At 49.0% G+C, this 12832-nt stretch overlaps 1 protein-coding gene across 3 annotated transcripts in view; it reads right to left on the bottom strand.

Annotated features, from left to right (window-relative positions):
• RAI14 (retinoic acid induced 14) overlaps positions 1 to 12832 on the bottom strand; it is a 127024-nt gene that overhangs the window by 44138 nt on the left and 70054 nt on the right. The window contains exons 1-2 of one of the 3 annotated variants that reach the window (XM_037063145.1): positions 6273 to 6408; positions 6019 to 6149 (exon numbers count right to left, since the gene is read on the bottom strand). In XM_037063145.1, coding sequence (XP_036919040.1) covers positions 6019 to 6149; positions 6273 to 6326 — 185 coding nt within the window. In that variant the 5' untranslated portion in view covers positions 6327 to 6408. Of the gene's footprint in view, positions 1 to 6018; positions 6150 to 6272; positions 6409 to 12832 lie in introns of those variants that run through there. The other 2 variants (XM_037063147.1, XM_037063146.1) reach the window with 2 other exon arrangements.

Below are 12832 nucleotides of genomic sequence, written 5' to 3'. Positions count from 1 at the left end.
CTTCAAGGCCGCCTCACAGGGCATTGCTGGCAGGAAGCATCTCTCAGCTGCTATGGTGAGTCGCCATCTCTCCCCATTTGGAACTCCTTGCAGGGAAGTACTTATAGGTCAGCACTCCAAGTGTTTTCCAGGACCTTCACTGCTCTTGCCTTCTCAGCTGGATGCCATGCATGAGACAGGGACACTATTTTCTCCTTTTTTATATGAGATTACAAAACTGTTTGGAACATTTCAGGTGTGGTGAGCACCTCCCAACTGGCAGGTGAATGACGCGAACACTAGGGCCCACTGGCAAGACAGCGGCAGGGGCTCTACCTCCCCCCAAAATCTCTGTGACCAAACCCAGAGGGGCTCTGCCACGACAGCTATTATGTCCGTCAGCACCTCTCCGTCAAATACTGGCAGCGTTTAGGAAAGGCAGGCTGATTTTGCCTGGAAGTGGGGTGTGCAGGGAAGGAGGCTGCAATTACACAGAGTCTGTAGTAGTTTTAGATAAATTAATCTGGCTGCAGAAACGATTTGATTTCCAAGACTAAACTGCTGCCATAAAATACCTAATACACCCCTATTCTGGGTTTTTCTGGCCCCCAGCCCTTATCAGATGATTTGCAGAATTCAAGGATTACCTCCCCGATTTTATACTTAAGGTCCATGGAGTCATCTAAAAATACTTTCACAGGTTCTTGCTTTCCAAGCCAAATGATCAGGTTTCTGAAATGGGGCCTACGTACGCAGACTCTATCCATCCGTCTGTGCGCACATGCCTGGGTGGGGTTTCTGCAAATACTACGGTCCCAGCAATGATTTTATTTAGTCTGGTTGCTCCTAAGACAAACACACATAACTTTAATTAAACGCACACCACACGTAGGGGAAAACATCTTGAAACAATTAGCCTGCTCCATGGCAGGAGGCTAGGGGCTGGGGCATCCCCCCACTCCCTCACCTCCACCGGGGAGAGAGCGCAGACGGGCAGAGAGAAGCCAAGCCTGACTCCACAAACACAGGCTGCGGCTGCAGCTCTCTGCCCAGCTCTATTCCCTTCTCTGACAATCCCGAGACACCACCCTTCCCTTCCTCTTTCCTAAAGGAATTCCAGTCATTCAACTGCTTTCGCTCTTTTTTTTTTAACCCCTCTCTGATCAGTTTGAGGGGGAGAAGTTTTCAGACAAGGTTCTTATCTATCCCTAAAGGAAATACTACAGGAAGGAACAGAAATATTACAGGAAAGAACGGAAACATAGGAAGAATTAGCAAACCACCCATCTGGTTATTGACCTTGGGCCGGGGCTTCTGGGGAATGTCTGCTGCCATGGCCGCCTCTGCCACCTCATTCTCGGGACTTTTGGGTCATCTGGTAGTTAGGTAGTAAAGGCTGAGTAGTTTTCTTCTTAAATTCCACTGGAAGCTGGGAGAGCAGTGTCTGGCTGTGACATTCACCAGGGTAGCTCTTTTCCTCTTGGACACCAAGTTAATTCACCCCCAACGAACTTATCCATGATGCTTTGCCAGCAAAGAAACTGTTTTCTCCATGAGAACCACCTCAGTCACTCACTCCCACATATTCTGACCAAATGCCTCTTCTGTGCTTGGAAGAGTGGACGAGGCCGGCCCAACTACGAAAATCATGTGAGCCTTGGCCTCAGCAAGCCTACTGAGTTGGAAGGGACTCACGTCTTTCAGAAAACAAAGGTTTCTCCTAAGCTATTGTGTCTTTTCTGTTGTTGCTCCTGTCAATGTAAGAAAATACATGAAATTCTGAATTCAGACTGTAGTAGTTCAAAGGGAAGAAACATCACAAAAGGGCTGGGAACATCAGAGAGGAAGGCATTCTGGACGGGACACAGAAGCTGGGCAAACCTCTGGACTTCCTTACGGCGGCGGGGAGGGCAGGGAGCACACCGCTCCCCATCCTGCAGAAGGCAAGCGCGAGGGAACACCGAGCTAAGTGGGGGTAGGGCGGGTGGGGGACCCCTGAATGCCAAAGTCAGGACTGCGGGTTATCAGGCAACAGGAAAACACTCTGCACCGCTGAGCAAACTACAAAGCAGGTTACCATAAAGCCTCTAGAAAATAGGCCTCCAGCCCAATTTAGATACAGGAGTGGACAAATCAAAGGGTAAACTTGAACAAGCAGGCAGAGAATGAGGCCAAGTACCGTCAAGGACCTAGCTTCCAAGTGTGTGACCTGGCCTCCCCTTGGGAGACAAAGGCAAACCACTGCACGTGCGTCCCACTGAAACTCTGAGCAGGCACGCTCCACGGGCCAGTGGGGCCAAGAGCTCTGGCAGTGGGGACACGCTCGGCTGGGCTGGATTTGGGACCATCCCAGAAGTCAGCAGTTCCCATGCTACCGAACCTGTGCAGGCGGGAAGAGCAGGAACAAGAACAGAAAAGCCTGCAGAGCCTGAGAAGAGGCTTCGGATGAGAGGGAGACACGTGTACACTCGGCAGGAGAGCACAGGCTAGGCCAACCGAGTGCAGACATGCAGACCCGCTGAGGTGAGAAGGCCAAGCCAAGGGACCAGTGCCGCATGGGGCGCACTGTCGTAAGGCGTCCCGGCCTTGCATTACTACACGATGCCAGTGACAACCCCTCTCATTCTGAAGGCGAAGACCCTTCGACTGGAAAAAAATATGAAGCCAGATGGATTTAATTCTGTGGTGCCTTTAAAAATTAAATTCTTGAGGTTATCGGTTAATAATTTTAATCATCAAAAGGAATATTCCAAGCAGAAAAACTGCTGACAGACGATTAGTTATGAAAAATCTAGCACTGAAAAAAGAATGATCTTCCTTCTCCCTTTTTCATACAGTTCTTTTATTTTTATTTTTTAAAAGATTTTATTTATTTATTCATCTTTAGAGGGGAAGCAGAGAGGGAGAGAAACATCAATGTATGGTTGCCTTTTGTGCGTACCCTGCTGGGAGTTGGCCTGCAGGGAACCCGCCTGCAACCCAGGCATGTGCCCTACTGGGAATCGAACCGTGATCCTTTGGTTCGCAGGCCTGCGCTCAATCATACAGTTCTAACTTCCCGCGTAAGCGCCATCGAAGGAAACAACGGTGGACCAGCACATGCAAAGGGAGACCTGTTAACTGGTTCTCGGGGTCACGTGGGCAAAGCTGTACCGTGGGGGCCTTCATTTTGTCATCTGTAAATGGAAGGGGCGACGTTTGTTTAACTTTTACTGTTAGAAGGAGATGAAGAAGTGATTCATGCTCCCAGGGGGAACCCTGAAACCACCATGCTCAGTGAAAGGAGCCAGAGACAAAGAGCCCCAGATTATAGGATTCTATTTATATGAAGTACCCAGAACAGGCACATTCACAAAGACAGAACGCAGATTAGTGGTTGCCAGGGTGACGGGGAGGAGGGGAGGCTGGGGAGTGCCAGTGCTCAGTGGGTGTGGGGTTTCATTTGGGGGGAAGAAAAATTTCTGCAAGTAGAAAGTAAAGATGGTTGTACGACATCGTCCATGTGCTTAGTGCCACTGAAATGTAGACTCTACTCTGGTTCAGATGGTGAATTTTGTGTTATATATATTTTTACCACAATGAAATGAACAAGAGAGAACAGAAAATAACTTCTGGCTGTGTACTCTATACATAATAAATATCTTATTGATGAAGGGTATCAATTTAGTCATTGATCACAACTGTGGCTGGGCTGCTGATCTAAACTGTCTATCTTCCTTTTGGTGGTTGCGGTCTTGGATAGAACTGTCATAAGCCATCGCCTCCCTGCGATGAAGGCTGTCTGGTGCAGATCCCTGCGAAGCTGGACCAGGGGCAGGAATTCTGAGAAAGCTGTGTAGTCTGCTGGGAAGGACCATATCTGCCACCAAAAATCTCAGGACAGAAGTGTGGCCTCTGCCACTGTCGCTCCAATGGCCCTGACTCCACATGTGGCATTGTGGGAAAAGGTTAACGGACTCATTCGACAAACACTTTCCAAGTACCTACAACAAGCTGAGCAGCGGGCTAGATGATGTAATTATGGTAAAGTTACAGCCCCTTCTATCAAGAAATTCCCATCTAGAGTGTAAGAGGGAGAAGAACTGACAATTACAAAAGGTTGAGAAGCCTCAACATAATATTAGCCCACAACAAATCCTGCCTAGTATGGGAAGTCCTGCCTTCCAAGTCCGAGTTCATGGGGTTGAGCCCTGTGGCCCATGCCCAAGAGGCAGGCCTCTGCAGAGTGAGGTCAAACTGAAGCCGGAGGTGGGGGGGGGGGGGGCAGGGAGAAGAGCAGGGGGGAGGGAGGGGCAGCTCAAGCTGGGGCTTTGGCAAAGAACAAGCCCAGCTCCCGAGGGCCAGGCTCTGATCTGAGAGAAAGCCCCTCTGCTCTTTGTGAAGGAACAGCCTGGGCCCTGGACAGGATTCCGCACCTTAGGCTGTGCGTGGCTCCCACACCAACAGGGTTCGTGTCCACGCTATGGGATCCGATGGCTGTCAGAAAGAGGGTCTCAGTGGCAAAATCTGCTAAACTGTGATTTCCCATCTTCTGAAAATGTGTTCTCCTTGCCCACCTTCAATCTAAAGTCAGTCTCGTTGCTAGATAATGGTTGTCTCTGGCTGAACCTACATGGGACGTATCGACTCCTAGGCCTCTCCACGGGACAAATGACTCGAGACACCTGGAGTGGGCATGGCATCAGTGTTTCTAAAAAGCTCCCCTGGTGATTCCAAAGCTGGCAGGGGTGAGAACCACTCATCTAGGATAAGGAGGGGAGGGAAGGGGTATCGTGTACCTGCTATGTGCTGGGGGCCAATGCCAGCTCCTCATCAGCAACAAGTGCCCCCCCCCCCCCGCCTCCAATTATCTTCTTGGACTTGTTCTGGCCATAAGCACATGGCCCCTCAGAGCAGCACTCAACCTTGGAGGGATGAGAGATTCGGAATAGATACCCGACTCTCCTTACTCCTGGGTGGGGGAACTCTGGGTATACCTGAAACCCGGGGTGAGCAAACGATTTCTGTAAGAAGCCAGACAGTTCATATATTAGGCTTTGTGGGCCACACAGCATTTGCCCTGACTACTCGAGTCTGCCTCTGCTGTGAGCAATCATCAATAATGGGTTTGGCTGCGTCCCAATAAAACTTTATTTACAAAGACAGACAGCAGCGCATAGCTGCTCAACCCCTGCTCCAAGTCTAAGCAGATCCCCTGGGGTCCTCAGGAACACGAGCTCCAGCGGACCACAGCGGTACCCTGCCAACAACACGCTCCGCACGCTTCATTCCCTTCCCGTGCTCTTCGAGGGGGTGCTGGCCAGGGAAACCACTTGCTCTCAGATTCTTGTCTCAGAGCCTGTTTCTGGGGGGCCCAGCCAACGTCAGCATCTTATTTTATTCACGTGAACACTATGTGGTTGAATACAACCATCTCCACTTTACAGTGAACAAATTGAGACTCAAGGATTACCAAAAAACCCCTAGGAGACAGAGTCCATGTTAGAAGTCTGTTTGTCTCCAAGGTCGATGATCTCTCTACTGCACGACCAGAGTAAGGATGAGTGCAAACCAATAAACACATGCATACACACACACACACACACTTAATCAAAGACTTTTCATTATGACAAGCAAGAGTATCCCACATGGGAAATCACAAGGCAAAATTCATATTACTCATGTTAAAGGAGGGGTTTAATGAGCAAGTAATAATGTAAGTAGTAAGGTTTGAAGGGTATGAAAAGAAATTTTTCTCTTTTATGCTGTTTCTAGTCTAGGGCAGATTTATTTCCCACCTATCAACTGGTTGCAGCCCTGGCGCTCCCTCCTCTTGTGAAATTTTTGGTTATAGCTGGGAACCAACACGACCTTTCAAAGTGAAGCCCAGAGTGTAATCTGGAAGCCTTTACCCTCTTACACACATTCGCAGGGGTAGGGGGACAGCCTTTCTCAAAGCCCCTAAAGGCACATGGGAAGGTCCCCTGTGGATCCTCAGGAGTCCAGAGAACACTTTGAGAACCCAGAACCGGCAGTTAGAAACCCATCTGTATAGCTTACGCGGTCTTGCCCTCGCTGTCCTGTTTGGTGGCACTGGCCCCCTTCTTGCCCAGCAGCGAGGCCACCTTCTCTGCGTCTCCATTCTCCACGGCCTGCAGTAGCCGGTCATCATTCTTGTTCCACTCGTTGGTCTGCGGAGCAAAGGGGAGACGCAGCGTCAGTGAGCAGGCGACAGCCGGGCCGACAGGCAGAGTCTCCATCCTTCCCTACTCGCTCAAGTCAACACCGTCCCCAGATGAGCACTTCAGAAATACCTTCCCCTTCACCAGAGTGGCACTCAAGAAAGCCGGTTTCCCAAAAGGAAACATCAACAGTTCAATGAGGTGGCAGCTGGTGACCAAACTCTGAAATAAAATCAACTTGTTTTCACTGAACTTGGGAAGACGAGGCAACTGACAGAGACCTGCAGGGCAGATTACACATTAGCTTATTTCTAGCAAAGCTCGACAGCTGACCTCTCAGCATACTGGCCTTTGACCTGGTCCAGAGCCCACTGGCCAGCAGCTCAAGGCTATCTCAGGATTTAATAACACACGTGTTTCTTTGTCAGCTTGTGTTGCTTCTCTTTCTGCACTGAGCCCTGATTTTTGAGATGTCAACTACTGTTAAGTAGTTGTCCAGGCTACCGAGTCAACAAAGTACCACCTGAAACAAAACCTCTACCTCAGCAAGCTACTGGACATGGAAGGGCTCTGACGAGAGCCTCCACAGCCAAACCCCGGCCCCAACGGTGCGATGACGCAAACCACGGTGACAGCGAAGCTCTCAGGGGCACACAAACTGGCTTCCACTCTTACAAAGGAGGGAGAGGGTCTCTATGTAGAACAAATGGGCCTCGAGTACAACACTAAGAAGTCTCAACCGTGAAAGGGCAGCAGCGAGCCACTGACGGTTTTGGAGCAGGGGAACGAGAGAATAAAATCAGCGACTGAGGAAGTCATCCGCAGGTGTGTGATGTGTATAGGAGTAAGGAGGGAGAAAAGATCCTGGGACAGACATATCGACCTCCCCCGCCCCAGGTCACTTTGCAGGCCCTGGGACACCTCCAGACTTCCCCTAGCAAAGCTACCACCCAGGGAGAGACTCCTCCTAGAACCTCCAGGAATTTCACATTAAGGGCTTTGCCACGAACCACTTTAGGGAGGCAGACAGAAGAGACACTGGGGATCTAAAAGCTAACTAGAGGGAAGTTTACAGGACTGTAGTCTTCCACGGCCCCACAATGTTCCCAGTCTCTTGGCACGGATAGAACTGGCAAACCCAATAGGACTCTGCCCTCTCACTGAGCAAGGGTGGGTCTACCAGATGTCCCCAGTACCACTGCAACCCTGATTGCCATGACTAGGGGGCGCTGTTGGCATCTCGTAGATGGAGGCTGAGGTGCTGCTAAACATCCTTCAATGCACAGGACAGCCCCCTCAGCCCAACAATCACTTGGCCCCAAACATCAAGATCACATTAGCCACATGTAAGCACTAGAAATGTGGCTAGCGCACCCAAGGAACTGAATTTCTACCTTGAACTTCTGACGTTGGTGTGGCTGTAACTGGCAACTTTCCAGATACCCTACTTAACCAAGTGAGAAGGCATCTGGGCCAAAGTCATCCACCCCTTCCCACAACAATCAATTTACTCACAAAGAAGACATCAGGGCTTATCTTCACTCATAAATCAGGCTTCCTCTCAAAGGAGAACACGACAAATAGGCCGCTCCAGCCACCAGCATTTGTGAGAATAGGAAGCTTTACTCAGCAAATTGCAGCCATCACAGACGCGGGCTGCAGCCGACTTCCCTAAGACTCGTCTTTACCGGCCAAACCCAAACCAACAAGCTGCAGCCAAGTGCATGTGGAACTCCTGACCCCCACCTGCTTGTCCCAATGCAACACTGTTAGTGTTGTCTTTTAAGTCCTTCCAGAACCAAATTCAAAGGGCACTGGGAAGACCAAAAGGATATTAAATCTCAAGAGGAGATGACCAAAGGGACTTAAGCCAAGAAAGGCCACGTGAAATAATTTTCAGTGCTGTGCACTCAGCTTTCAGGCAGAGAAAAATCCAACTGCAGGGGTTCCCTAAAATTAGTTACATGTGGCTATTTAGGGGGTTCAGTTTCTATAGGGCAAAGCAAGAAGGATTTCCCCCTTCCCTGCTCTTTGGAGGACAAGGTCAATGGCACCTCCCTTGAGACCTAAAATTCTTCTCTTTTCTCTCATCTCTCCTGTTCTCTTAGGGAAGACGAGGCAAAAAGAACAGGCCTACCCCCACATGGTGTAATAAGCAGTGAGCAACACCATGCACCCTGCAGGTGGGGTCACAGGAAGCAGCGAGACGGAGAAGGATGGGTGCTGTGCACACTGGCCTTCGAGTCTGAGGCAAAAGACCAGTTCAGAACAAACTGGGAGACGGGGGCAAACCTGAAGAAGGTCCTAGGGAAAAAGCAGACCATCTGCTGGGAAATAAGGAGAGAAGGCAGGAGTTTCACTCTTAACATTCTCACACGTACTCTAAAGGCAGGGGCCAAAAGGGCCCAGTTAGACCTCGTGTCGGCAGTCCAGATCCTGTGCAGCAAGGCTTCCCAGGTGAAGTGACACCGTCACAATGTCATCAAGGAGAGACTCCATTTCTTCGATATAACCTTTTTCCTGCCTGTCTGGCCACCCCCTTCTTTAGTCATCAAGCCATGTGAAGAACAGATTCTGCTCAGGGTCAAACTGTCTTAACGACAAAGCCGTAGGTGTGTTGACTACAGAAATAGTTTCGGTCAGGCTCAAGACAACATCTTGACTTCAGCTGTGTTTCAGCCCCAGGCCCAGGAAGGCGGAAGAAGCCCACAGACCAGACTCCTGAAACAGACTAGCACCATGCTGACACCAGGACTGAGACAGTGATCTGTCCGGACCCCAGCCCATCCGTAGACACCGTGAGTCCAACTCCCGCAGCCACCACGGTTCATGATTTTCCCCTACACGGCTGGGAGCCATCAGGGAGCCAGGCCTCGGAGCACTAGCCTACTGGGGACTCAGGGCTTGGTTCTGATTCCTCAACTAGTAAAACTCTCTTGGCTGCAAACTCCCGTTTGTGTTTGATCGAGCTTTGCTGTGGCCGGGTGAATGGACCCCGTTGGTCTGGCAACAGCAGGGAGCAGATGCTAACGTAAGAGAGCCTCCAGTCCTGGGCCATGCACCTCTCCGTGTTTCAAGATGCCACCACCTTCCTCTCCTAAACCTGCCCAGGGAGACGTTCCTTGTTATTTTCTTCTGTAAAACCATCCCATCCAGTGCTACATCCTATACCAAAAATTCCACAGCTAATCACAATTTCAGACAAAACATGTATCTCTTAATATCACTGCTCTTGAAAATACAGAAGCAAAATATGTCTCCTCCAGCTCCATCCCCCTGTTGAGTGGTACTAAATTGAAACCCAGCATCAAAAGGAATCTTTAAAAAAAGCTCTATCTTGGCCAATCTCCTGTCCAAAGGTAGCATTGGTCAGATAAGTAGGTTGTGATATTGTGATATAAGAAATATAGTTTGGTCTTTGTTCCTGGTTCCTACCACAGAGCTCCTAAAACTCATGACATTTTCCGAGTGATGGGCATAAAAGAAGCATCTTTTTTTTTAAAGCTTTTATTTATTTATTTTCAGAGAGAGTGGAAGAGAGGGAGGAAGAAAGGGAGAGAAACATTGATTTGCAAGAAACATATCAGTTGGTTGCCTCCCACACATCCCCAACAGGAACCTGGTCCTCAACTCAAGCACATGCCCTGACTGGGAATTGAACCAGCAACTTTTGGCTTGCAGGTTGGTGCTCAGTCCACTGAGCCAAGCCAGCCAGGGTGGGAAGCATCTTTTTTAAAAAAATTCATAATAAGCTTCTTTCAACCTTATCGGAGTTTATGTTAATAGGATGATGAATGAGTAGAAGCCCTTAGACAGCTTTAGGATAGGGGCTGGTTGTCAGAGGAACCATGTCATTCAAAAGTTAGAACTTCCAGGGAGGGAAGGGGGGCTGGAGATTGAGTCAGTCACCAATGGCCACTGATCCCATCGGTCATGCCTATGCAAAGGAACCTTCACCCAATCCCCTCAGCCTATCCTCACAACAAGGCCCAGAAAGCTTCTAGGCTGATGCATACACACGTCAAGGTATTGGGAAGGTGATACAGGAGAGGCATGGACATGAATGCATGTGTGCACACACACTGGGAAGGTGATGCAGGAGCAGGCATGGACATGAATGCATGTGTGCACACACACTGGGAAGGTGATGCAGGAGAGGCATGGACATGAATGCATGTGTGCACACACACTGGGAAGGTGATACAGGAGAGGCATGGACATGGATGCATGTGTGCACACACACTGGGAAGGTGATGCAGGAGAGGCATGGACATGGATGCATGTGTGCACACACACTGGGAAGGTGATACAGGAGCAGGCATGGACATGGATGCATGTGTGCACACACACTGGGAAGGTGATGCAGGAGAGGCATGGACATGGATGCATGTGTGCACACACACTGGGAGGTGATACAGGAGCAGGCATGGACATGGATGCACACACACACACACCATTCTTCTCCCTATACATTTCTTCCATTTGCCTGTTCCCAAGTTGTACACTCTACAATAAACTGGCAATAGTAAATAAAGCGCCTTCATGGGTTCTATGAGATGTTCCCGTATACGACTGAACTCAGGAGGAGGTTGTTGGGAACCCCTGGCTTTATAGCTGATTGGTCAGAAGTAGGGTTGGTCACAAGGGCATCCAACCCGTGGCTCAGGATGGCTGTGAATGAGGCCCAACACAAAATCATAAATGTACTTATGAGACTTTTTTGTGATTATGTGTCAGAATGTATTTAATATGCTGCCCAAGACGACTCTTCTCCTTCCAGTGTGGCCCAGAGACACCAAAAGGCTGGACAACCTGGCCCGTACAGTGGGTGTCTGCAGTGGGGCGGTCCTGTGGGACTGAGCCCTCATCCTGTGGCATCTGACTCTCACTCCAGGCAGCTAGTGTCAGCAGTGAGTTAAAACGCCAACAGACACCCCGTCGGTGTCAGGAGAGCTGGTGAATCAGTTGTTGGTATAAAGAAAAAGCCCACACATTTGGTGGCAGAAGTGTTTTGTGTAAGAGGCAGACCATGTGATAGGTGAAGTTCGAAATGTTGCCATAAACATCCCAAGGTGACTTACACATCTGGAGACCACCATCACACCAACGACACCCCCTCTGCCCGCATCCCATGGACCCCCCCCCCCCTTGAACCGGCCCTCCCTCTAGTGCCTTAGCTCTGCTTCCACACTGGGCTCCTGGTCCCCATAAAATACCTGTTTCCGATCTATTCCTGGGTCATTCCAACAATTTTTTAAATAGAAAAAATAGCACCAGACACATCATATTTAATAAGGTTAAATGGTTTTTATGTGTGTACTGCGTGGTGATACAAAATATACAGGGTCCGGCAGAAGTAATGCCTGCTTTAGTGTGGTTGGTAGGGCAATAATATGGTGCAGCAATTTATGGTTTTAATTTGAACATTTCACCTAAAATAGCATGTGGTGTGCTTGAGTGTGATATTGTTACATCACAGAATTACATGCGTATGATTTTGTAATAAACTAGGGGCATTATTTGTGCCGGACCCTGTGTATTTTTTACTGGGAAATCACGGTAAAAAAAGAAACATCGGACTCCTCTGCTTTAGAATGCTGTCACTCCATCCACCTACGAAAGGCTTTCTTCCAAAGCCTAGTTCCAGTTTAAGCCCTGCAGGGCTCCAGCCTGGAGACCTCCTGGAGACCTCCTTCGCGTCCCCAAGGGCCGCCTGCTCACATGATGGAAGCCCACGGTCTAGACTTGCTAAAATACCGCATCCTGGCTTCATTTCCCGAGCTCCACATGAGCTTGCTCTGTTTGCTTGTCTTTGGCTCCCCGAAGACAGGGACACAGCCTTTATTTCTCACCCCTGTGGTGCCTAACAAATGTATCTGCTGCTGATTTTAGCAGGAGTTTCTTCCTCTTGTTTAACCTAAATCTCTCCTGACTGAGCAAATATTTATTTGTTTACATTTATAAAACGTTCTTGTTCTTTTGTAAGCAACTATTTCTTCATGTTTCCAATTTTTTAATAGGCTCAATAAATCCAACTTCTTAACTTTTCTAAGGGCAATTTTCCAAGACTTCGATCATGGGTATACTTTCTTCAAATCTTCTCACAACAATTCATCAAGGCAGGGCCAGTGTCTCTCCCAGTCACCAGGCTCCCCTGGGTGCCTACTGAGTGAGCAGACTTGCAGACCCCACCCTGGACATTCTGACCCCAGTGACCTCAGGAGAGGCCTGGACTCCTTGAGATTCAGCAATGGCGCTCTCTGTTTTCTGATTCTTATATTGAGTTTAGGGGCAACTGGAACCACACGAAGGCTAACCACAGAACTCCCTGAAAAGATTGTCTTCCTTCACAAGGCATTATTCAGGAAGAAAGTGGGGCATGAGAAAAATTCTTTATGTTTTTTCTTGCAGAACAAGGTATTTTGTTTCCCACAAAAACTTAATAAATTTTAGGTTTTTCCTCGCAGTTGCATGTGTAACCCTATGTATAATAATGTTAAAAGTGCCCTGGCTGGTGTGGCTCAGTGGATTGAGTGCCAGATTACTAACCAATGGGTTGCTGGTTCAATTCCCGGTCAGGGCAAATGCCTGGGTTGTGAGCCGGGTCCCTGGTTGGGGGCGTGCAAGAGACAACTGCACATTGATGTTTCTCTCCCTCTCTTTCTCCCTCCCTTCCCCTCTCTCTGGAAATA

The sequence above is a fragment of the Sturnira hondurensis genome, unplaced genomic scaffold, assembly GCF_014824575.4.
Source record: "Sturnira hondurensis isolate 20B ecotype Veracruz unplaced genomic scaffold, ASM1482457v3 Scaffold0014384, whole genome shotgun sequence".
In the NCBI taxonomy this organism is placed as follows: Eukaryota; Metazoa; Chordata; class Mammalia; order Chiroptera; family Phyllostomidae; genus Sturnira; species Sturnira hondurensis.
The sequence above is the reverse complement of the archived record's forward strand: the minus strand, read 5'-3'. Positions and strand labels throughout refer to the sequence as shown.